Source organism: Apis florea, unplaced genomic scaffold (assembly GCF_048593485.1).
Source record: "Apis florea isolate Af1SG1 unplaced genomic scaffold, ASM4859348v1 contig_2350_pilon, whole genome shotgun sequence".
Lineage (NCBI taxonomy): Eukaryota > Metazoa > Arthropoda > Insecta > Hymenoptera > Apidae > Apis > Apis florea.
In genome coordinates this window covers 2896966-2923718 of record NW_028256565.1, presented here as the reverse complement: position 1 = coordinate 2923718, position 26753 = coordinate 2896966, and the positions used below count along the sequence as shown (strand labels likewise).

At 21.8% G+C, this 26753-nt stretch overlaps 6 protein-coding genes and 1 long non-coding RNA gene across 20 annotated transcripts; 4 read left to right on the top strand and 3 right to left on the bottom strand.

Moving 5' to 3' along the window:
* Window positions 1–1640: 1640 nt before the first annotated feature.
* LOC100869077 (WD repeat-containing protein 20) lies at window positions 1641–7801 on the top strand. 7 transcript variants are annotated; one of them, XR_015291016.1, is made up of 6 exons: window positions 1679–1758; window positions 1830–2199; window positions 2769–2951; window positions 3508–4899; window positions 6794–6985; window positions 7110–7359. XR_015291016.1 is itself a non-coding variant. In XM_086904414.1 (6 exons), the coding sequence occupies exons 1-6, from the start codon at window positions 1694–1696 to the stop codon at window positions 6863–6865; spliced, it is 2154 nt and encodes a 717-aa protein (XP_086760540.1). In that variant the 5' UTR covers window positions 1679–1693. The 7 variants fall into 7 exon arrangements, 6 of the variants coding, with proteins under 6 accessions (XP_086760539.1, XP_086760538.1, XP_086760540.1 ...); XM_086904414.1 differs by lacking the exon at window positions 7110–7359 and adding an exon at window positions 6467–6538 and having other exon boundaries at window positions 6794–6865; XM_086904413.1 differs by having other exon boundaries at window positions 1641–1758; window positions 1820–2199; window positions 6794–7801.
* On the bottom strand, window positions 5332–6976 carry LOC105736380 (uncharacterized). Its single transcript, XR_015291017.1, has 3 exons — window positions 6757–6976; window positions 6299–6696; window positions 5332–5912 (listed from the first exon to the last, which is right to left on the bottom strand). It is a non-coding gene; the product is annotated as an uncharacterized LOC105736380 (long non-coding RNA).
* A 2382-nt stretch (window positions 7802–10183) lies between the features above and the next one.
* On the top strand, window positions 10184–12570 carry LOC100870514 (uncharacterized). Of its 4 annotated transcripts, none has more exons than XM_086904415.1 (6): window positions 10184–10703; window positions 10937–11011; window positions 11096–11281; window positions 11346–11836; window positions 11909–12048; window positions 12122–12570. In XM_086904415.1, the coding sequence occupies exons 1-6, from the start codon at window positions 10605–10607 to the stop codon at window positions 12127–12129; spliced, it is 999 nt and encodes a 332-aa protein (XP_086760541.1). In that variant the 5' UTR covers window positions 10184–10604; the 3' UTR covers window positions 12130–12570. The 4 variants fall into 4 exon arrangements, with proteins under 4 accessions (XP_086760541.1, XP_003696416.2, XP_086760543.1 ...); XM_086904417.1 differs by having other exon boundaries at window positions 10416–10703; window positions 11102–11281; XM_003696368.4 differs by having other exon boundaries at window positions 11909–12570.
* Window positions 12273–13799, bottom strand: Trax (Translin associated factor X). Its single transcript, XM_012490841.3, has 2 exons — window positions 13637–13799; window positions 12273–13386 (listed from the first exon to the last, which is right to left on the bottom strand). Exons 1-2 carry the CDS (start codon window positions 13650–13652, stop codon window positions 12563–12565), a joined length of 840 nt encoding a protein of 279 aa, XP_012346295.1. The 5' UTR covers window positions 13653–13799; the 3' UTR covers window positions 12273–12562.
* A 1186-nt stretch (window positions 13800–14985) lies between these two features.
* LOC100870399 (meckelin) lies at window positions 14986–20552 on the top strand. 5 transcript variants are annotated; one of them, XM_086904409.1, is made up of 15 exons: window positions 14986–15628; window positions 15692–15853; window positions 16016–16320; window positions 16376–16570; window positions 16659–16910; window positions 17042–17199; window positions 17372–17537; window positions 17616–17900; window positions 18011–18101; window positions 18276–18478; window positions 18550–18809; window positions 18886–19066; window positions 19134–19224; window positions 19288–19341; window positions 19414–20552. In XM_086904409.1, exons 1-15 carry the CDS (start codon window positions 15430–15432, stop codon window positions 19635–19637), a joined length of 2826 nt encoding a protein of 941 aa, XP_086760535.1. In that variant the 5' UTR covers window positions 14986–15429; the 3' UTR covers window positions 19638–20552. The 5 variants fall into 5 exon arrangements, with proteins under 5 accessions (XP_086760535.1, XP_086760534.1, XP_086760533.1 ...); XM_086904408.1 differs by having other exon boundaries at window positions 19134–19341; XM_086904407.1 differs by having other exon boundaries at window positions 18011–18478.
* ND-B12 (NADH dehydrogenase [ubiquinone] 1 beta subcomplex subunit 3) lies at window positions 20124–20539 on the bottom strand. The gene has a single exon (XM_012490725.3). The coding sequence runs from the start codon at window positions 20537–20539 to the stop codon at window positions 20225–20227; it is 315 nt and encodes a 104-aa protein (XP_012346179.2). The 3' UTR covers window positions 20124–20224.
* A 1464-nt stretch (window positions 20553–22016) lies between the features above and the next one.
* fzr (fizzy and cell division cycle 20 related) lies at window positions 22017–24952 on the top strand. The gene has a single exon (XM_012490723.3). The coding sequence runs from the start codon at window positions 22485–22487 to the stop codon at window positions 23943–23945; it is 1461 nt and encodes a 486-aa protein (XP_012346177.1). The 5' UTR covers window positions 22017–22484; the 3' UTR covers window positions 23946–24952.
* Window positions 24953–26753: the final 1801 nt, after the last annotated feature.

Sequence of the window (26753 nt, the reverse complement as noted above, 5' to 3'; positions counted from 1 at the left end):
TAAATTAAATTAATATATTTTAAATATATATATTTTAATTTATAACAAAATAATTTCGTTTCGCAAACTTTGAGTATATACAATATATTTCTGAAGTTTTTCACCTCCATTTAGAAAGATGACTGCAGAATTTAAATAACACAGATACAGATTATTAGTATCATTTATTCAATGATTATTTATTATCATAACAAATAAATATTATAATAAAAAATATTATAATAGATATTAGATTATATTAAATAGTAGATACTAGATATTACTAAATTATAATAACTTATAAAATAAAGATATATAATAATTTCAAAATAAAATATATATCTTAAAATAAATAAAAAGTAAATATATAATTTTTCGATTCTATTTTCGAATGTCATACGGTTAATATATATATATATATATATATATAGACATTAATAAATATACATACATATATATACATATTAATCACATGACATTCGAAAATGAAATAATTAAAAATATTAATTAATTAATAATAATTATTCATTTTTTATTTTAATTTAATAATTTAATTTTCATAAATATATATTATACTTAAATTAATAACTTCATGATTAATTACTGAGATATTTTAATAATTAATAATTATCAGTTTTCGTTAAATAAAATCTATTGTTGTATTCTATATAAATATTTATAAATACATAATATAATATCACATAATATTATATATATTATAAGAAATTATCACTAGAAAAAATTAAAAGAAACTTTCAAAACGAATTCTCTATATCTAGTTCACGTGACTAATGATTTTAATAGATAAATTATCGTTGATTATCGTGAATTTTTTAATTCTTACTTATCTTATGTATAATTTCATTAACTTAATATTCTAAAAAGTCATTGTGTGATAAATAAAAAGAAATTAATTATATATGCGTTTTTAAAACTTACAATAATATATTTTAATAATTATATCAAAATAAATATATATTCTTTTTATTACCTTTCCGATTCATAATTAATCCATAATTTATTAAATAAAATAAACCATTACAATTGAACATGTGCTTTTGATAAGATAGAATGATGAAGAAATGCAGGAAGAAGAAAAAAGTGAGCAAAATTAATTAACCCTTTGCTTAGTTGTTTACAAAATATCCGGTTCCTGACAAGCTGTCGGAGCAAATGAATTCAGGCGAGTAGGCGATGCTGCGCGCGCAATAATAACACGGCGCCGACAGTGCCGTGCATTCTTTAATTTTACTTAATTTCTACACTGTTATATTATTAAATTATAAAAAATAAAAATTATAATGTATATTCAAAATAATTACATATTTTTTAGAATATATATATTTAATTATATCTAATTATATTAGATATTATGTTATATTAATCATTTATCAATCTTTACACAAATCTTTGTTCTTTTTATATCATTAAAAATATATTGAAAATATTAGATTAAACTCATATATTATTAATATTTCCAAAAGATATTAAAATATATCTTTTTTTTATTAATTGTATTTTCAAAAATATTAATATTTAAAATAATGAATATTTTTAATTTTCGTATTAAATTATTTATTTAATATTTAATATGTATACATACGAATTCAGTTTTACATTACATTCGTTATCATATAAATATAAAACGAATATCAGTATGGTGGGAGACAGAATTACCCTATACGAGGTTGAGAGTATGAGCTGCGGGTCGTAAATGCACGACGAGCAGTTTCGATATAGAACTTGGGGCGCCTTTAACAGCGGTTGTATGAAGAACCGGTAAGCTGTGATTATTTGGGAATTTTTCAATATAAGAAATTGCCCAATTGATATTTGACAGTTTTTAAAAGCTTTTGGACAAGGAATTATCAACAGACGTATAGAAAAGCAGAAACCAACGCAGATTTTTTCGTGTCTGATGAGCTCCTCCGTCGCACCGCTGGTGGTAAGATGGCTGTGCAGTTGGATGGAGGAGGGAAGGAGGACTTGAAAACACAGTTTGTCACGCGGGAAGGAACTTATAAGCTAATGACTTTGTCGGAGTATTCAAGGCCAAATAGGGTCGGTTACACGAATAGTCAAGGAAGCGCATCCGTTAGAGTGTCTTTTGTAACTTTACCGGATCCAGCGGATCCTACGGGTACGCAAGGACTTGGTGATCGAATGTGTTTCAACTTTGGCAAAGAGCTTTATATTTATGTCTATCGAGGAGTTAAAAAGGTAACTCAGACTCTTCTTATAACTAGTGTATTTGTTGTTATATTTATATTTAATTAAGCATGGATTCATCGAAACCTAACCTCGAAAACGCATACTAAGACTCCATCTTTGCATCATCACCACACCTAACATAGAAAATTTTCTTTGCATATAAAATTATATTTATCAAATTTATTTTTAATTTAATGATTGCTCTAAAATCAAATACATTAATTATTTTATTTATAATGATAACTTTTTTACTTGATTTAAAGTATAACATAAATGTCATTTAATTCTCACTTATGAAATATTTTTATTAATATAAATAACTTATATATTAATTAATAAAATATTTTTAATACAATTAAAAAATTTATAATTAATGCAAATATTTGCTGTAAATATATATTTTTTTAAAATATTTATTTTAATATTTTATATTTAATAATTAATTGTAAATAAAATTTTTTTTATTATTTTAAAAGATAAATAAACAAATTTAATTAGTTGCAAAAAATATTTTTGTATTATCTTAATTTTAAAATGTTATTAAAATTTAAAATTAATTTTACATAAAAATGTTCCAGGCTGTGGACTTAAATAAACCAGTGGATAAAAAATTATATAAAGGAACTAATCCAACTTGCCATAATTTTAATCAAACAACAGCAACTGCAGACAGTGCACCATTATTAGTTGGTTTCTCTACGGGACAAATTCAATTGATAGATCCAATAAAAAAAGAACTTAGCAAATTATATAACGAAGATGTAGGTAACTTATGATATGTTAAAAGTAACAAATTATATCGAGATGATATATATTTTGTTCTAAAATTTTTGATTATGTAAGAAGATTGTATATTCCTAATACAATCCTTAGATTATAGAAATTTATTTATTAAATACAAGTTGATAAGTTATATAATTTTATATATTATTTTTACTGTAAACATTACTTTGAAAAGATATTTTCAGATTATTAGCTATAATTTTATTAAATCTCTATAATATGAATGTGTTACTTTTCTAAATATGATATATAAAAATATTAGTTATAAAATATTATAAAAGTTTAATTTTTCATACCTATTTTTCATAATACATATATTTCATAATTAATATTTTAAATTATTCTATGTAATATTTAATTTTATTAAATTTTACTTAGATTTTATATGATTTTAAACTATATTGATTAACGATAGCTACAATATAATATAATGTAATAACCTGCTTTCTAGAATATAATTATTTTTTAAAGATAAATTTATTATTTCTTCAATATTTTTTCTTAATAAATTGAATGTTCTTTTTAATGTTTCAGAGATTGATAGATAAAAGCAAAGTAACATGTATAAAATGGGTTCCTGGATCAAATAATTTGTTCTTGGTATCACATAGTTCTGGACAACTATATTTATATAATGAAGAACTTTTATGTGGTACAACAGCTCCTCACTATCAATCTTTTAAATCAGGAGATGGCTATGCCATATATACTTGTAAAACAAAATCCACAAGAAACCCTTTGTATAGATGGGTAATAGGTGCAGAAGGATGTTGTATAAATGAATTTGCCTTTAGCCCATGTGGTTCAAACTTAGCAGTTGTTTCCCAAGATGGATTCTTACGAGTATTTCAATATAATACAATGGAGTTAGTGGGTTCAGCTAGAAGTTATTTTGGTGGATTTTTGTGTGTATGTTGGTCTCCAGATGGAAGATATGTTGTTGTGGGTGGTGAAGATGATCTTGTGACAATTTGGAGTTTTCATGAAAAAAGAGTGGTAGCTCGGGGTCAAGGCCATCATAGTTGGGTAAGCGTAGTAGCTTTTGATCCTTATACTACATCTTATGGAGATCATGATCCAGACTTCAGTGGTTCAGATGATGAAACATTACCACATAATAATCATAATCACTATCATGAGAAGTCTAATCGTTTATCTACAACTTCACAAGGAATTCATTCAAACAGAAACTCTTGTGGTTCAGAATTAAGAGTGTCAGGTGGTACATGCTACAGGTTAGGTAGTGTGTCACAAGATACTCAATTGTGTTTGTGGGATATTACAGAAGATGTGTTGAGACAACCAATGTGTGCAAAACAAAGGCCATCTGCAGCAGGTTCTAGCATTCTTCCTACATCTGCAACAATCAACAGTGGGAATGGTTCAACGACAAATCATCATTTGAACAATTCTAAACATAATAATTTGAATAATATTAATTGCAAAGAAAACGCGAGTGGTAATAATGAAAGTAGTAATAATAGCATGAGTACAAATACAGCAGTGTCAACTGTAAATTCTTTGACACAAAGGTTAGCAGGGCTTGGCTTTGGTGAGCGTAAAGGTGATAATCATAAAAGGAACTTTAGCCTCACTATGAGAGGTAGTGGTGCATCTAATAGCACAATAATGCAAAATAGTGGTAGTGATAAAACTACCACTAACTCAAATACAAATAGTAATTTGAACAGTGTCAGTGGAAATTTAGTAGGTCCAAATAAGAAGGTTAGTTCTGTGATGGACGATCCTATGAGGTTGATAGGAACTGCCTGGTGCCCTAGGTTTGATGAGTGCCCAGTGTTAGAACCACTGGTGTGCAAGAAGTTGGCACATGAAAGATTGACTGAATTAGTGTTTAGGGAAGATTGCTTCGTAACAGCGTGTCAAGATGGATATGTCTACACATGGGCAAGGCCTGGTCACATGGTAGGTCCTCTCACCATCAGCAGCACTCTGCACAGGCCACATCATCATAGCAATCCTTACACCAACATTAATTCCTTGCGATCTAACGATCTATGATGTAACCCATCTTCAATTGTTATTGCAATTTTGTGAAGTAGGATTTTTTTAGTAAAGAATTCTAATTTGTATATAAATAGAAATAAAATTTAAAATCATTATCATTATTCAATGAATGAAATAGGCAATACAATAATGTTTTGGACAATTCTATTGTCTTTGTTAAATTATATTAGGAAATGAAAAATGTTCTTTTAGACACATAATTATTAAATGTGAAAAATATAAGAGAATTATTTCGTTATTTTTCATCTTTACTAACAAATGTAATGAATATTGTTCTTGCGGCATCATATCATAATATAAATGGTAATTTTTTAAATTTTAATTTGAGAATAAATGTATATTCTTTCTTATATTTACAAAAAAAAACCTTAGTTTACATTTTATCCAAAGCAATATACATTATATTAAAAGGTGCCATTGGAATACAGATTGATATATACATTAAAGATTTAGTCCATATTATATACCAATTACAGAAATGTACGGACGGATGATACTATGAATGGAAAAACTTAATATTATAATCTATATTTCTTTACTATATAAATTATGAAATACAATATTTCATATTTAACTTTTATGTATTTTGTAATTTAAATTTTCTGAAAAAAGAAGTAAATTTGTAAGATTTTTTCAAAATTTAATTATGTAAAATTTTAGTATTTTTTTGATTGATATATGAGAAAATGAATATAATTAAAATATAAGACATTCATAGTATAAATCTCCATTCATATTTGTGCCTAATGATCATCTGGTCAAAATATATTCAATATAAATATTAAACGAGTACATTAGTATGATTATAAATAGAATATATTTATATTTGGTTTGCATCATTGAGAGTAATATTGTTTGCGCTCCATAAGATTTTGTAACAGGGCAGGCCCCTTAAATCCTTTTTTTCTTTCCTGTAAAGTGTTAGCTTAGCTTAGTAAATGATAGAAAGTCAATGAGTTATTTAGTGAAACTATTGTCCTGGATTATAATGATGTGACATTTAATCCTTTGTTGAAAACAATGAATTGCCTTGTTGTACAATAAAGCAAAACTTTGAATGAAATATTGCTGCTTGCTTCCTGCTTGAGTTTTATATAAAATGCAATGCAAGCTCCAGAAAAAAAATTGAATTGCCATATGTACATACATATACATATATATATTTATATAAATTTTAAAATTTATTGAAATTTCAATTTCATATTAGGTATGATTATATAGTTATTTTTATGTTAATTTAAAGTATCTGATTCAGTTTCCTGGCGTTTTGCATAAAGCATTTCTATCATTAAATTACCTTATGTTCCTTTATGTTATAGTGGTTTAACTAGTTAAAATTTTTGTGATAATTTTCATATAGTATGCATTGCTTCTTTTATAGTGACAGTCTTATAATTTTATCAGAAGATGCTTGTGCTTGTTTCTTAAGCCGGTGGGACATTAATTTTTTACTTTCATTGGAAAGATTAATGTTCTGTACCATGCTTTGGCTGATGCAAGAGAATCATGGATGAATCTTCCCAGAATTTATCGCATGGTACGTATACATATGTGTATATAATAATTTAATGTTTTCTTGACTTGTTCATTGCTTCATTGAACAAAGTAATAGAATATGTTTTTTATATGCTCGTTCTACTATTGATTATATTTTTATATTGCTATTATTGCACAATTCTTTAATGCACCTAGAAACTATATCTATGTTTTAAATGCTTTCAATTATTTATAGAATTTTTTTAAAGATAAAATTACTTTTAGTAGTGAATTTTTATGCATTTTTTAATTACAGCCTGGAATAGGACAGGTTGGAAATGCTCTTCACGTTGTCAGTCCTGCAGAAAGTGGAGGTACTATAGTATAGCCAGAACCAGATATTAATACATTTTCAAAGCACGAAGAAGATTACATCCCATTAATGCGTGCATTGCAATCTTCAAAAATGCAGTTTCAACCATATACCCATTATCGACATCTATATTACGTATGGCCAAGTGAAAATTATTCCAGTATTGTTTAAAAAAATAGATAATTCCAAAGCGTCTAAAAATTGATTGCTTAAATTTGTTTTTTTTTTTTTTTATAATACCAATTGCCTTTCTTTTCAGATTTTTTTTTAACACAATAAAGATGTTCAAATTTCATAATGTTATACAAATTTTATAAGAGAATTCAGCGAAAGTAATAAGTAAATTGTGTGTACATGTATATATGTATACATATGTATGTTGCTCTTATACACTGTACTAAATCATTCCAATAAGATCCTCTTAGAAAAATAAAAATTGAATTGAATGGTGTTAATACTAAATGCTTATATATATATATACATATTATTAAAAATTTTTATATTATCAACGTTTAATTTGATTATTTAAAAACATGATTTGAAATAATTTGCTTTTTATGGCATAAATTAACAGTGCAATTATTGTAATCAGTCAGAGCAATATGTAAATATAAATATAATACTTTAAGTATTATTTTAATTTGCATATTTGTAATTAAAGATTATTATTTTTATTTAAAATTATATTATGTACGAAAAAAATGAATTAGATAGTATATAATACAAAGAGAATTTATATTATATCATTTTTTTAAATTTAATTACAACAAATATTTTTTTACATTGTTAATTTTAAAAAATATTTACTGAAAATATACGCTACAATGTTTTTTCCTCAATATTTTTATTTCACTTCTTGTTAACGCAATTTAGAAATATAGCCGAATTATTGCTAACTAAATTGCCTTAATAAAATTATAAGTTAAATAAAAGAATTTTTTATTTGTTCTAGAATATGAATTTGTTCCCGAGAAACTTGTTCGCTTTATTGGAAATTTATAGTGCATCATTGATGTACAATTAGTTGAAAACATAGTATAAAAGACGACTTTATATCTGAGAGCTACAAAGCATTAATAATAAATAATTAAAAGCTATAGAGTAACTTGTATATTATACTATAATAATTATTTTAGATTTTTATTTCATTATCCCTCCATACGAAACTTTTTATGAAAAAGTTTATTATAAAATAAGTATTCCTGAATTTAGTTTATAAAATTCTATGCATTTTTATCTATTACAAAATAATAATAAATCATTTTTACAACGAATAGATATTTTTATATAGTTCTCAGATACGAAAGTCTATCTACAATAAATAAATAAATAAATATAAACTTATTAACTAGTTATTAAATATTCTAATAATAGACAGTATTTCATATTGCCTATTCCACATGGCGCTACTATTTATTACTTTATAAAAATAAATAATTAAAGAAATTATTTATTATATTATATATATTATATATATTAAAATCAGAATGTAAAAACGATTTGTATTGTTGTAATTTTTAAACAGTTTGAAAATGATACATTTTTTGACTCCTTATATGGGCATTTTTTAAAAAAATATTCATTATTTAATGATAAAATATAGTATAAAGTATAGAATCGTAATTTCAAAACATGTTTATTTATTATTATAAAGCTGATCAATATCTATATGATTTTTGTAAGCTAGTGTTTCTTAGACAATAATATCAATCATAGTATACATTCATATAATTCATATAATATTTTATGATGACACATGATAAATTTAATTTATCATATAATAAAATAGTTTCATTCATTGAGAAACACTGGTTTCTTCTATTGTAATTATTAATATATATATATATATATAATATTTTTTTGTAATTCTTTCATAAAAGGATCAAAAATATTTCAAAGAATATTTTTATGTATATATATTCGTATTTTACGTTATATTAATTATAATTGATAGATAATTAAATTATAATACATATATATAAATATATGCATATTATGTATATATTAATAAATTTTGTTTTTATATAGATAAAATTGACAAACAGAAATAATTTTGTTTTGAAAGATATGTTTTAATATTTCTATAAAAGAAAATAATAATAACTTTCTTTTAAATTAATAAATTTCAAAATTTTACAATAATATATATTATATAATTATATATTATATATATTATATAATTATATATTATATATATTATATAATTATATAACATAACATATAATAATATAACATTATAGTTTTACTTGACAATATTTGAAATAAAAATCGACGATAAATTTTAATTGTGTAAATTAGAATCTGAAAGTTTTGTCATGTTCGATATTTACTTTTTAAAGAAAAAATAAATATAATATCGCTTTTTTTCGTTTGAACTTCCTGTGATACGTGTGTATGTTGATACTAATTATTTAATTGGGAATAACGAAAGTGAGAATTATACTAATGTCATGAATCATGTAAGATAAATAATTAATTTTAAAGTTAGATTTATAGATTGAATACTTTCTTATATCGATATGCATTATTAAGCTGAAAACAATTGGAGTTTGGTCTAGTAAATGCCAAACGATATTTGATTTATTCAATTCAAAATCTACAGAGTGTTTATCGTAATTGTCATCAAGATTGCTAATCTTATGAAAAAATATTTGATTCAAAAGCGTAATATGAGCTATAATTTTATGAAGTCAAAAATATACATGGTGCTATTTAAAAAATCAAGACTATCTTGATTTTTTATTGAATAAACAATTTTTTAGAACTCTTTATTATTACAATTTTTTGCAAATTAATTAATTTTTGATCGAAACATTTTCTCATAAGATTAGTATAAAAAATACGGCTAATACGGCCTAAAAAACCATAACGACATTAAGATAAACGTTTTGTATAATGTTCCTATATTATAAGTAAAATAAGAAATTCATAATAAATAACATGTATATTTAATTTTATGATTAGTATTGATCAGAATTGAATTTATTGATTAATTTATTAGTCTAATTGTAATAATATAATAATTTCGTTCAATAATATATACATATATATATATTATTGAACGAATATATATATATGTATATATTTTAGTTTTCTCTATTCTAATATAAAATTTTCATTTGTTGAAATATTAATTAATATTATTCACTGTTTTTCATTGCGTAAAGCGAACAAGATTTCTTTATATCTGCAAAAAATTTGCATTTGCAATTTTATAATATTATTATTAATACAATAAATAATACAAAGGTGCAAAGAAATATTTTATTGAATTAATTAACTAATCTGGCTGATTACATCTCTATAGATGCACATAAAAATAATCAATTTCCTATTTGTTGACTTTTTTATGAAATATTTTCACACATAAATTTACAATATTAAATTTCTAATTCTTTTCGCATTTTACTTGATTTATTTATAAAAATGTATATTCTTTGTAATTATAAATGAAAAAAATTTAATTGTTATTATTCTTGTGTATTTTTCTTTTTTCAATTACCCAAAATTATATAATTATTTTCGAAAATATATATATTTAAATTATAGGCAATTAAATTTTTTCATAGTGATAAATGCTTAGCTAACTATGATGATGTTCGATTTATTTTTTGTCTTTAATTTTTTTTTAACATACGTGTAACGTACCTTTAATATTGCAACAAAATTGTATTTTGTAACTGATTTTACACTATGAAAAATATTTTATATGATATATTTGGATAATTTTCTAAACATTTAATAAATCAGAGAAATGAAAAAGTTACAAATACTTCGTGTAGATAATGACTTAGTGCAAAAAGTGGATTTAAAAATAGGTAACAACATTATTAGTCGAAAAGTAGTAACTGCAGTAAGTATTTAATTATATTTAAAATATATATATGAAAAAGATAATTAATGTTGAATTTCCTTAACCATCAAATATTTTTAAAATATAACGATATATTTATATATTTTGACGCATGCGTTTGAAGAGTGTGCTTTATTATATAAAAGTTTTTTTATTTATTACGCTTAAATTAAAGATATTGCATTTTAAAAATTGTGAAATTTTATATATAGTTTGTATAATTTAAATTTCAGTGTGATAATGATCAAGTTATAAAACATGCTGCAATAATAAATGTAATGTCTAACAATGAAATGACAATAACACCGGTAAGAAAAATTTTTATTATTATATAATAATAACCTCATATAGAATATTATTTAGTAACGTTCTATAGGAATATTATTTTCTAGTATCAGGTTTCACCATGTTACATGAAATCTACCGAATCGTCGCGATGGCAACTTCTTAAACTAGGTGTTACAGTTCCGATAAAACCTGGAGATGTGTGTACTCTAGTACCGGAGAAATGTTGGTTTAAAATTATATTAGTATCTGACAAAATGCAAAATAATGAAGACTATACATTAAAACGAAAAGTATGAAATCAGTATATTAAATGACTACTACAATTTATTTTCGAATATTTTTTAATAATTATAGGCTAATGAAGATATAGATTCAGATACTATACATGATAAAAGGCTTTGTTCTGAATCAGGAGAAGGTGACAATTTACAATATAATGTATTGAACAAAATGTTAAATAAGAATAATGATATAACTAAAGTAAAAGTTGAAGAAAATATTATCAATGAAAATAATGTATCATATGATGAAAATGAAGATAAAACACAAAACTCAAATTCTATATTAAAATATGAATATCAAAATATAAATCATTCATCTACAACAGAAGATGTTTCCAAAATTCAAAATGAAAATAAATCAAATGATAAACCTACAAACGAAAAAACTTTAAGTTTTAAGAATTCATATTTGGCTTCCATAAATATAAACAATGAAAAAGTTACTACAAAAAATATACAATCTCCTGTTTCAAAAGAAGGACATGAATCCAAGACATCTACTAATGTAACAGTTTGTAATGTTTTTAGAAGAAACAAATGCAAATATGGAAAGGAATGTTACAGGTAATTATATATATATAAATTTATAATTTATAATATTAATTTAAAATATTTGATGAAAAAATTTGTTGCTAGGAAAAATTCACAACATAGAGATAAATTTAGTCATCCTGATGATCCTGATTATGATATTCCTGATAATAGAAAAACGTGTCCTTATGGTACTCAATGTTATCGTAAGAATCCTCAACATAAAATACAATTCAAACATACTGGTAAAGATATTACAAATAAACATAATAAACGAAACTATAAACAAATTCAGAAACAATCTTTGGATATTTTAAGTGGTATAGAAGATTCATCTGCAGAAGAATCTGCTGAAGAATCTGTTGATGAATCTGAATATGAACCTAGTGATATTGAAAGTTCAGATGATGATGAAATGTACTCTGACAAAAATGAAAGTGAACAAGAAAATATATATATGTCCAGTTGATTAAGAGATAGATATTTTTTTTATTATAATATGTTCGGATATTTTTAAATTTATCTATGTAATTTTACATAAAGTATGTTGTACATGTGAAACATTATATAACACATATTTTACATAACTACATAAATATATGTGGTAGTGTAAGAAAGATGAAAGAATATAGAAATATTTTATTTTTACAATATTATAATTGATAAGTAAGTATAATCATATAAGAATTAGTTTATTTTTTTATGACTGAAATGTACAAAAACAATGATAAATAAATATTTCAAAAATAGTTACAAAATTTAATAAACTTGATATCCTTCATCACTTTCTATATATTCTTCAGTAGCTACATCTACAAGTATGTGTTTTGGTATTTCTGAACCTCTTATTTTAATTGTATAACAAACATTCTCCATTTTATGAAGGCTTTGTTTAAGAGTACAAAGTTTTCTGTTTATTTCTTTATTTGATATATTAACACAACCAAGAAAACCTTTATACATATTTCTAACAAAATTACATGTTTCATAACAACTAGCACTATCTCCTGTTGCCAAATTATTAATGCATTGACGCATTAGCTCTCCAGTCAAATCAGAAATGCCTAAGATATATTCAAATGGAGTAATTAAAATCTGTATAGATTTAGATTTTTCAGAACTTGTATAAGTAAGTGATTTTCCTAATTCTAACCAACTTTTCATGTTACCACTACTTAAGTACTGATAAAATGTTACAGCTTCTATATATTCTTCTAAACCATTGCGATAAGCTTTTAAATAAAGATATGGATCTTGATTTTCTAATTCTTGTGAAATAACTTTGAAATGATTTTGTGCAACATTTTGCAGTCTTAAATCAGCTTCACATAACACACTTTCTTGTTTGCTTTTTTTATCTATAGTATGCAAAAGAAAAATAATTCTTTTGCTTTCTATAGTAATATCTCTTCCAGTTTTTACAATTCTTTCAAAACGATCATGTTTATCATCTAATTCAGTTGCATATGCTCGAAATTGTTGTAAAACAAAACTGTTTTCATTTGTACTTTCCACAATTTCCTTTTTCTTGTTACCACAGTTAATTTTCTTATTAAAACGATATCCACGATTTTTTTCGCCACCTTTTATCCAATCATAAAATAAGAAAGTCAAATTTTTAATGATTATAATATAATTGTTTATATTGTATATATATATATGTTTATTTTAATAAGTCAATAAGCATTGTGTATAACAATGTATATAACAAATTATATTAAATTATATTAAAAACAAAAAAGATTTGTGAGAAACTTGTAATAAAGAAAAATGATATAAAATATATTTAAAAAATATTTAAGTTATATTTAAAATATTTTGTAATTAATATACCTTTGACTTGTGACATAGTGATTATTTTCTACTATTAAAATGTTAATAGATTATAAATATATAACATTTGTCAACAACTGATTTATATACAACATAAATGAGATAGAAAACAGTTCTAATAATAGAATTTCTTAGTCCAGAGCCCTCTTACTATGTTAAAGTCATTCTCAGTATTACCGATTCAACATAAAATGCAATATTTGTGATAATTAGTTTTCATATTAAATTTTAATGTAAAATCATAAATAAAGTAAATAACAAAAAAATCTCATATTGTAAATATTTAATTAAAATATTAATCAAAAATAATAAATGAAAAATATTCATAAAAACAGAATTCAAAAAGAGATCGGAAATTTTACAAATGTTTATATTAAAATAGTATAAATTTGTTTTTTAAGTTTTAACAAGAAAACATTTATAAATGATTAATGATATTATAAAATTAATGATAAATAAAATTTAAATTTGTAATAAAATTTCAAAGAATTTAAAAACTATTATATATTAAAAATATATGATAAAATATATATATAAATATAATATATATAATATATAATAATTTGAAATAATAAAAATTTTTTCTTAATTTACAGACATTTTATATTTCTTAATTTAAAACAAATTAAAAATGTTTTTATTCATATCGCGATTATTTTCAATTGATTATTATTAATGATTCAAAATTATATTTGAAAAATTATTTTTGATATCATTTGATCAAAGAAATCGTATCTTTTTACTGAATTTTATAATGAGTGCCAGATTTTTTATATAAAATAAATCGCAAAGAGAGATAGATCATTTTTTAAGGCTTTTCTTTTTATCTAGACATTAATAAACTATTACATTAATAAATACATAAATAAATTCGAAAATTTTAAAAAACTAACTTTAATGTATAAAATAAATTGTAATTATTGATTTTCATAATATTAATTCTAAGTTGAAATTAAACGTTATTATAATTAATGTAATAATTGTTCTATTTTTATAAAAATTTTATTTATTCATTACATTTATTTATTTATTATATTATTAATATTTATAATATATTTGCGAATAACACGTATTTTTATAACACTTACAAATATAATATATGTATATGTATACTAAACATTCGTAAAAAATAACATGCGAAATTATCAAATTCGCAAATAAATATATTTAAAACATTCGCGAATAAAACATGTATATTTCAAATTTAACATTTGTATAATATTGTATAACATTGTATAACATTGTATAACATTTGTATGATTTTAAATTATATATCTGAAATATGCGTACCTCTTATCTATCCGTATGGTACGGTGATCGAGGCGTAACTGGTACCAATATTTCTCCTCGCATAATACGTGGAGCGCATAACTTACTGCGCAAGATCACGCGCATCGATAACAGCGCAATAGCTGTTTGTAAATTTCAAACGAATATTGCAATACAAAATATTTAAAATATAAAAATAATTCTAATTTATGTTAAATTAAAAATGCTTAAGTATTTAAGTAAATGTAAAAAGAATTCTTGTATTATTTCAATATTTAGTAATTAGTGATTAAAAAAAATATTTGTACTCTTTTTAATGAAATATTTTTTAAGATTCTACTCTTGCAATTTGTAAATGAATATAAATTTGCCAAATATATATTAAATTTTATGCAAAAAACATCTTAATCTTTTTTAATTCTTTAAGTATAATTATTCAACATTTAATTTAAATATAACAATATGCTTCTATAACTGGTTACCATAGAGACAAAAACTATACACAAATATTAAATAAACATAAAATGTGTTACTGTATTAGAAGATATATCTTTTTTTATCTTTTAATTTATTGCATAAATTTTGTATTAATTGCTATTGCAAACAAAGAATTGCTTGAGTTTTCTGAACCATCAAAATGTAAAAATAATGAACATTTTGATATTGTGACACTTTCTTGCATGGAATGTGATGTTAACAAAAACCTAAAGCCATCTGACGATCGTAAGTTTAAAATAATTTTTTTTAAAACATTTTAGACAAATACTTAAATCATTTTATTCGTAGGATTGCGATGTATTTGTAATAAATTTAGTAAAAAAATTGGTTTCAAAGATGGTTATCCTATATGTATATCTTGTGGCATTAATGCTACAGTAACATCAGACGGAAACGATTGTGTATCATGTAACAATGGAACATGCATATGTTCTTCTAATGAAATACAAGGTAATAATTAAAGAATCAAAAAATATATATAATTTAAACCAACTTACTTTAAATTATGTATTTTATTATATTATTTAATAGTAATGCAATTATTATTATTATATATAAAATATTATTTAAATGTAAAAAACTTTAAATTATATTCTAAATTATATTTTATAGTAGATAGAAACTTAGATGGAACATTATTAGATGCTATGTATTGTATTTCATGTGAAAATAATACTTATCCATTTTTGGCTGGATCTAAATGTTTACCCTGCAAAAATTTTGAATATAATTATTATGAAAGTGATACATATTTTACAAAGTATTATTATACACTGATACAGAATTACTGTTTATATAAAAATCCTTTTTTTGATAAACAAAATTCAAAAATTGCATTTCAAATGAAATTTAAGGATCAACATATAGATAGTTATTATTTGAGAAGTGAACTTAAAAAAGTTATATATTTTTGTAAGGTAAGAAAATAAATAAGGATATGAGAATAAAAAAATAATTTTCACATATTTTTAGAAAGAAGATAAATTAGCATGTGAACATTTATCAAATATGTGTGCTTTAAGTCTTTATGCTAATGATATTGCATGTAAATTTTTTATGAAGAAACAAAAAGCATCTATATGGTTATTTTATAATAAAAATGAAACTACAACTATATTAAATAGTAAACAAATTACACAAAATTATAGTTTTATGAAAGAAAGCAATGTATGTATATACATTTTTATAACCATTTCTATTATTTTATTAAATAAATCTAATATAGTTTATAGTGTAAATATTATATTTTTTTTAGGATAGTATATTAAATTTTATAGTTGTTACATTTTCTTTACATGGCAATTTGAAATTTATTGGTAAACCTAATATTCCATGCAATTTGTTGGAACATGTTAGATTTGGTATTGACTTTGAAAAAAAATGTAAACTTTCAATTAAAAATTTAATGCAAGCAAAGATAGAATTTATGTATCCATATTTAACATTTACAAAAAATAACAATAATTTAATGTATGCATTACCTATACTTATTAAAAATATTAATCAAGTAAGTAAATTAGTAATTAATTAACATTTTCAAATAACATAATTCATAATTAATATTTGTTTTGATTATATAACTCGATTTTACTAAAACATGTATTATATTATATATGTGTATAGTATAAACTATTTTAGGATTATAATAAAATATCAGATTGGCAATTAGTACGAAAATTTTTCTTTGTTGACAACATCAAAAGTTTTAAAAGATTGTCAAATTTCACAATAAATGATACTGATGAAAAAGCCGATAAATTATCTGTATTACGTTATATGAAATCACTAAATGTAATGTAAGTTTTTTATTCATTTTTCATAAAATTTAATTATATTCTAATTTAATTATATTGGATAAATTATATATATATTAATTTCAATATCTTATATTATGACAACTTATAATATAAATATAAATAAATTAGTATTAACATTTAATAAATTTTTATATTATAATACTTTTTACAGAATTAATGTTCAAAATACAAAGGATAAGAATAAAATATTTCCACCATTATTAATTATTGAATATGCTGATTTAATATATGAACAGATTGATAAAATAGTAGAAATTACATTAGAATATAAAATTAAATTTATTATAAAAGATAATAATATAGATTCATATTTTATGGTAAAAATACAAAATAATAAAGAATAATATAAAATAATATTTCTATTATTATATCATAATATATTAAAATATTTTTAGATAATTATTGGAATTTTGTTAATATTGGCTTTATCATTATCAGGAATAAAAACATGGAATTATACTAAACAACATCATATTTCTTCTATTAATATATTTGTAATTATTTGGTTTTTCATTTATACTATGAGTATTATAGGAAATATAATTATTTTATGCTTAATCATTTTATGTTTATATCTATTTATGTTTTATAAAGAAAAAACAATACCATATATTTTTTTCCCTGAAGATGTTAATGAAAAAATGATAAAAACATTTACAATAATAGCATTTTTTTCTAAAGTAAGTATTTACTGTATAATACAACATAAAATATTAATACAAATATAAATATATAAATACAATTAATTATAGCTAACTTTTAAATATTTTAATCTCAATAATTTTTTTAGTTTATAGAAATACTTGGATTTATTTGTCAATATTGGAATATTGATATATTTTTTATCGATTGGGAACAACCAAAAATAATAAATAATCAATGTAAACACGATTTTCCATATTTATCTATAAATGAGTTTTATATCAATAAATTTTCTAAAAATAAATTCAAACATTTTCACATGACATCAGAAATAATAACAGCCAAACGCAAAAAAATATTATATAAATTAAAGAAATATGAGAATCCTAAGAATTTTAATAAATCTTTTTCAGTTGACAAACAAAAAATTGATATTTCAACTGAAAATTCAATATCAAAAATTTCTACTCAAATAATGAATAAAGATAGCAATTTTGATAATTTACCTATTAGTATTTGGAGAACATATTTCATTGCAAATAAATGGTTAAACCTTCAAACAAAAAGAAAAATAAATATTATGATACAATTACTTGCTGTTCTATGTATTTTTCAGGTAAATTTAAGCTTCATAAAAAAATAAATTAAAAAAAAATTAAACAAAATTAAATTATACATTTTAAATAGATAATACAATTGTGTCCATGGATTATTGGAATACCAGAATTAACATCTATATTGTTTGAAAACAATTATGATTTTATTTTATACTACACAATATGTACCTTAATATATATTTTAATTTATTGTATTCACTGGTTGGTATCTGTATTTTTTGAACAATGTATTACAAACAGAATGCAAGAATTTGTAAATCTATGTTCAATTGCAAATATTAGTATATTTATTTTACCATTTAATTATTATGGTTTCTATATTCATGGAAGGTAATATATATTAATATCAAAGTACATAAATTTAAAAAATAAAATATTGTAATTCAATACATTTTTCTACATTTAGATCAGTACATGGATTTGCAGATACAGACTTACCTACTTTAATTAATAACTTGCAAATGGAAAAAAATAATTTATGTGCACACAGAGGTCTTGTTCCAGGCACAACTCAACAAACATTTATATTATATTTAACAAAAACTTTCAGGATTACGTTCAACAAAAACTTGAAACTGACAAAAATTGTATGTATAATATAGTTTTAATCAAAATTTTTTGGAATTATAAATTATATATATTTTTAATTCATAGAAACGACATAATTTTATAAATAAATTCTATTCTGCATCTACAAATTGGGAATATATATTTAATAATCAATTAAAAATAAAACAGTTCTTATGTAAGTTTATAGATCATTGCATAAAAGATGAGGATTATTTTATTAAAGAACAGCATTTTTTAGACAAATTATTCAATATATTTTCTTACAATGAAGAGAAATCAACTTTCTATATCGGTAATGTGTTTTTAATAGAAAAAAAAAGGAAATATTTTTTATCATAATTTATATTGTATATAAATTTTGCAGATAATAATTATTCTTTTAATCAAGTGTTATTATATGGAAATGAATGGTTATTTGCAACATTTGAAATTTCAATATTTACTCTCATCATTGTATTGTGTAATAATAGCACATTAGCTATTGTAGTAACAATATTAGTATCAACACTGTTAACTCTAATAATGAAACATAATGGTAAAAAAAATGTAAGTAATAATATATTATTAAATAGAATATTTTTTACATAAATAATTAATGTATTATATACATAATATAATATTATTAAAGATATTGCATTTTATATTATAATTTGAATTATATTAAAGAATTTACTAGTTTTTGTATAATGAAATAAATAAATAAAAATATATTATTCATACATAGCTTACATAAAATTATAATTTTTTTATATAATTGAAGAAAATTTATATAATTTTTAATGTATAATATATTCAAATATATTCAAATAGGCATGCATTTATAAGTATTTATCAATATTCATATCCTGAGAAACATTTGAAATAAAAAAATATTTAAAAAAAAATTATTTGATTAGAAATTTAAATATTTAAATTTTTTTAAATAGTTCTTTCAATAAAAACTCCAAATCAAATACAATAATAAAAATTTTTAATTTTTAATTTTTTATATATTCTGTAGCAGTTCTACATTTTGCACATATTAATCTTCATAATATAAATCACTAATTAGTTATTAAATATACAATAAAATCATTTCATTTAAATTATAATTTATTTTCAAATTTATAATATACAACAATAATTAAGCAATTTTATGATATTTTTCTATATTATCAATTATTTTTTAAATAAAACTAATGATGACTATCATGATCGTGACCATCATGTTTAGGATCATAACTAATTCCAAGAGTTTTTTCTATACCTAGTGTTGCTATAAATGCAACAAATCCAACTAGCATACCCCTAGTAATTGACTTAAATACCCGTAAGGTATGAGAAGAATCAGGAAGTATTGTATAACGCCAAACTTCATTTCTCAACCAAGGATCCTTCAACCCATGTTTAGCTAGTTTTTCTTGAACCAATTTGAGCTCTGGCACATCTTCTACTTTATATATGTCAGGACTCGGTATTTTCATTGAAGATCCATGACCATGACCTCCCATTTTTTCAAATGAACTGAAATTATACACATCCTTATAATTAAAAATTTTAAATAAAATTGTAATTATATATTATAAAAAATATCTGAAGGATTATATAAGATTTTCAAGGGAAAAAAATATAAATATAATAATAAAAATGTAAATTAGTAAAATTAAATTTTAATAAATAAAATACATGCTTTCAAAATGTTACTATTAAACGATAAAAAAAGATTGATTGAGTTCCCAAAGTTAGCCAATTGTATATATTTAAGCGATAACAATGATAAATAATATTACGTCTATATTAAATAATTTTAATTATAGATTTATCACTACATTTTTAAATCTATTTTTTAATTTAAAAAATTAAATTTAACAATGCATTAAAATATGCATGTATAAATTTTTCAAATAAAAAATCATTTTAAGGTTAAGTTCTTTTTAAATGATATATGTATTTTCTAATACACAATAATAATATAATAAAATGAATTTAATGATATCATATAATCAATAATTTTATTAAAAAATTTTAAAATTTAAATTATTCAAAATATTATGAAATATATTATTCGATTGCAATTATTGGCTAACATATAAAAAATGTTTTGTTGATATATATTATAAGAAACATTATATTAATAATTAAAGAATATGTAATCAATATAAAATAATTTTTTATTTAAAAATATAATATTTATTACAATTATACTATACAATTATAAATTTATGTTCAAATTTTTCTATTTTCATTATCGTAAATTTCTTAATCCAAGTAAGCATTATGCATGTATATAGGTACGTTACACAGTTTAAAGGAACGCGCATTTAAATAATATTAATTTCTTTAAATCATTAAATTAAATATAATAAATTTCCAATAATTCGCATTTCTCATTCTCAATGAATGAAAAATTTTCGTAATTATCGGCAAAGATTAAATAAGACTAAAATTTTATGTCAAATTTTATGTTTCTATATATTTATGTGATAATATTAAACATAATTACAATATTTTTTAAACATCTAATTGTGCAAATATGTATATTTACTTTTTAGTTAAAAAAATATTTTTATTTTATTAATATAAATCGCATTAAATTATTCAATAATCTAAGATAATATAAACTAAAAAATTCGTTCAATATTTTAAAATTTAAAATATATACAAATATCTTATGATAATTGTTAAAATAAAATAATTATGCAACTTATATAAGTTGTAAATTAATATTGAACATTAAGGTTAGTTCTACTTATACTTTAAATTTTCTATTGTTTACTGTGCAATTTTAATTTGAAATATTAATTTGAAATATGCATGATTTTATAAATAAAGTTTTAAATTGATATTAAGAATTTTAGAATAAAAAATATATATAATAATCATAACTTACTTTTTTCAACTGCTAACTGAAAATTGTACAATCTTTCGTGAATATATATATATATAACTTTGATATATGTGTCAATTATTTTGTACCTCATATTTATAAAACTGTAAATTTTATTGTGAAATATATAATAAGAATACATTTTTTTAAAATATTTCATATAAAATCTATTTAAAGATTACTTTCACAAATTTCACGAATCATTAAATTATATATTTTTTAAAAAGTTCGTTATAAACTAGAATTTCATTATAACTTCGTAAGAACGTCGCTAGATGGATATTCATTCAATTGCATCTTTTTATACAGATGTTTGCCCATCTGTTTTCAAACGTAGTACTTCAAACTAAGCATTTCGATTGGAGAATCACGTTCAACCTCTTTATTTCCGTATCGAAAATTTTCCAAGTTGACGTTGAATAGCGATTTGATGATACACTGTACTTAATTTCATCAATACAGTGACTTGCATGAGAAATGACAATGTATGTGCAATCTACGTGATTTAAAGAAAAGAAAACGTGTTTGAATAATTATGTGACTGAATGTGAAAGAGTAGCATTAAAAAAATGTTTCATCACGAATACGAGAAACGGCTGTTGAAGTCAAACAGCGAGAGTCATATAGATAGTCTGGCAGGTTCTGGACTTCATTCATCAGTATATTTTTCGCCAACTAAAATGATGAACAATAGTTTCGATCGATTTATTCCAACACGATCGGGCAATAATTGGCAAACAACATTTTCAATGATATCAGAAAATAATCGGAATGGTATAGTTACAAAGAAGACTCGCGAAAATGGAGAAAGTAACCGTGATGGTATTGCTTATTCTTGTCTTCTAAAAAATGAACTTCTTGGAGCAAGTATAGAAGATGTAAAAGGACAATGTGAAGAAAGAAGAGTATTATCACCATTAGTTACCAGAAATCTTTTTAAATACATTACACCTACAAAAGACCATACACTATTGGATCAAAGTTCACCTTATTCTTTATCACCATTGAGTGCTAAAAGTCAAAAACTTTTAAGATCACCAAGAAAAGCAACAAGAAAAATTTCCAGAATACCTTTTAAAGTACTGGATGCTCCTGAATTACAAGATGATTTTTATTTAAATCTTGTTGACTGGTCTTCACAAAATGTTCTTAGTGTTGGTCTAGGTAGTTGTGTTTATTTGTGGTCTGCATGTACCAGCCAAGTGACTAGATTATGTGATTTATCCAGTGATGGTAATAGTGTAACATCAGTTGCTTGGAATGAAAGAGGAAACCTAGTTGCAGTTGGTACACATTTGGGCTATATCCAAGTATGGGATGTAGCTGTAAGTAAACAAGTAAGCAAATTACAAGGACATAGTGCAAGAGTTGGAGCACTAGCTTGGAATGGTGAAGTTTTGTCATCTGGTAGTAGAGATAGGTTAATATTACAAAGAGATGTTAGAACTCCTTGTGTTGTCAGTGAAAGACGTCTAGGAGCTCATAGGCAAGAAGTTTGTGGACTCAAATGGTCTCCAGATAATCAATATTTAGCCTCTGGTGGAAATGACAACCGTCTTTATGTATGGAACTTACATTCCCTTTCACCAATACAAACATATACCGAACATCTAGCAGCAGTTAAAGCTATTGCGTGGTCTCCACATCATCATGGTCTTTTAGCTTCTGGTGGTGGTACAGCAGATAGATGTATTAGATTTTGGAACACATTGACAGGTCAACCAATGCAATGTGTAGATACTGGTTCTCAAGTTTGTAATTTGGCTTGGAGTAAGCATAGTTCAGAACTAGTCAGTACACATGGTTATTCTCAAAACCAAATTTTGGTTTGGAAATATCCCAGCTTAACCCAAGTTGCAAAATTAACAGGACATTCATATAGAGTTTTATATTTAGCTATGTCACCAGATGGTGAAGCTATTGTAACTGGTGCTGGAGATGAAACTTTGCGTTTTTGGAATGTGTTCAGTAAAGCACGTAGTCAGAAAGAAAATAAGTCTGTATTAAATCTCTTTACTAGTATTCGATAAATTAATATAAAAAGAATAATGATTTTATGTATAATACATAATATATGCACTATTCTAGTACTTTGAAAAATTATAATGTATACAACATATATAACTAATAATTTACAAACATTTAGTTAAATATAAGAACATATTCTGAAATCTATTAAGATTAAGTTTATGCACAGCCAATTGTTCATTAATTTTTGCGTGCAATAAGTTATTATTCATAAAATTATGCCCTTATAAGGAAAAGAAAGATGATATAATATAATTTTTATGAATTTTTCATACAAATATTTTTATGTATAAACAATTTATATCTCATCAATGCAATATCTTTTTACATAAAATATAATCTTTATTATATACAATACTATTTACAGATTAGTTATTTCTAATTACTAATTAGTCATTTATATTTTTTGTTTAAATTAACAAAATTCAATGACTAAATATATTTAATAATTTATTTTAATTATATAGTATCATAAAACAATATAACAATATAAAAGAATGTAATACTATGATATTGGTGTTAATTTTTAAAGTATTACATCTTATTTCTTTTAAGGGCATATTATTATACATTTATAAGACTCAAATATTTATAATTTTTTTTTATTTTTGAAAAATATTTTTACAACCTTACCAAAATTAATCTTATGTAAAATTTATATAGAAAAAATTATATCAAGGTTGTATTAATTATTAATTATTTTTTCTTTGAGGTGACTTATATTAATTTATATTTTGCAGCTAGCAAATTGTACAAACAAATTGAAAGATGATTTATAAAATAAATCCATTTATTTATACAAAAATAATATATTGATATATTTACTTATACATTTAAGATAAAATTTTGAAAACAATTATTAAGAATATTATAAATATTCTAGTGCAGTAGAATTTAAAATTTATATTATATAGTTCTCAAAGAATATGTCTATTCTATTTTCTAAAATCTTAAAAGATATATTAAACATATGTAAAATGAAATAAATATATTCTTAAATGACATTAAATGATGTAATTTTTTATAAAGGTGTTTGTAAATTACATGACCTTATTGTATTATATACTATATGATTATAAAATTTATTAATAAGTGCATATATCAGCAGTTTTAAATATTATTAATATTTTTTTTTAAATATTGCTGTGAAATATTTAATGTCGTAACAATATTTAAATAAAAAATGCTAATAATCATACCTCATATTTATATTATACAAAATCAATTAGTGAACAAAATTTAAACATTGATATATATGTAATATGAATATATTTAGTTTATAAAACTATGATAAATGCATATTATATTTAATGTAAATATAATTAATTAAAAAATCATGAAATGAATCAAGAAAAATATAAAAAAACTTGCTTGATTTAAAAGGAAAAATACAATATTGAATCTGAATTTTTTGATTGAAAATGAATATGAATATTTATTACATGAATGTTATAAGTTATAAATATTTCAATTTATTTAGTGCTTTGAGAAATATTTAATAGAAAAGATATATGTTTAATTGTAATAATATAATTTGAAATTTTGAATAAATGATAATATGTACATATATTCATAAATGTATAAATATGTGAGTATAGATTAAATCAATCTGTTTGTGATTTAAAATCAGACCAATGTCTAAATTTAATACTTGTAATTATTCTGTATTCTAATATATAATCAATATTTATAATCATAAATATATTTTATGTAGATAAATAGTTAAATTAAAATTACATTACATTAAAATTATTAAATATTTTTAAACTAACAAAAATATATAATTTCTTGTTTTTGTAAAACAAAATGTGATATAATTTTTCTTCTAAATCATCTATTTCATTAAATAATAATTAATAAATAATATTAATAAATCATTATTTCTTAATAATAATTAAGAAATGATTTCTTAGACATTATTGCATATATAACTCTTCTAAACATATAACTTATTATTATTAAATTTTAATATTATTATTAAATTATCTGGAAATTAATAATCAATTTTAGTAATATTCTTTAAAATTGAAAATATTTCAATTTAGTAAGTAATAATTAATTTCGATTTATATCTAATAATGATTTTTTATTGTCATATTTATGATCATTACGTTCATGAACTTCATTTTTCAATTTTATTCCTAAATATTAAATATATTTATATTTATACTTGATAAAATTTTAATAGAATTTTTAGGACATGTATCAATTATTCTTATGATACATTTATATATTTCTAGCATATGAAGCTTTAAATATTGAATTATTAAAGATAATTTGTTTCCAGACAATTTAATATAATTATTTTTCTGTATTATATTTATATTTTAAAATAATATCAATTATATATATTTGTAATTTTCACTAATTAAATTCTATCAATTATATATTTGATGAGTTAAAAATTGTATAAAAATGTTTTTAATTTCATAAATATTTACATATATAACTACTGATATGCTAAATATATATTAATATTATATATAATAATATATATAAATATTAAATTTTAAATTATAGCAATTTATATAATTCTCAATTCATAATGTGTAAAATCAAATTTTTATAAATATAAAAATTTTAAAACAATATATAAAAGTTATATGATTTATATATTGATTTGATTATATATAAAACTAATAATGTATTACATTTCTTCTATCGAAATGTATTATAAAAAATAATATAATTTTTTTATATGTAAAATACTTTAAAAAATATCAAATTAGAAACAAAAGTTTAAATGAGTAAGATAATTCTTTACGATTTGATTTTTAAATTATAACAATATAACAATATTATTTTGTGTG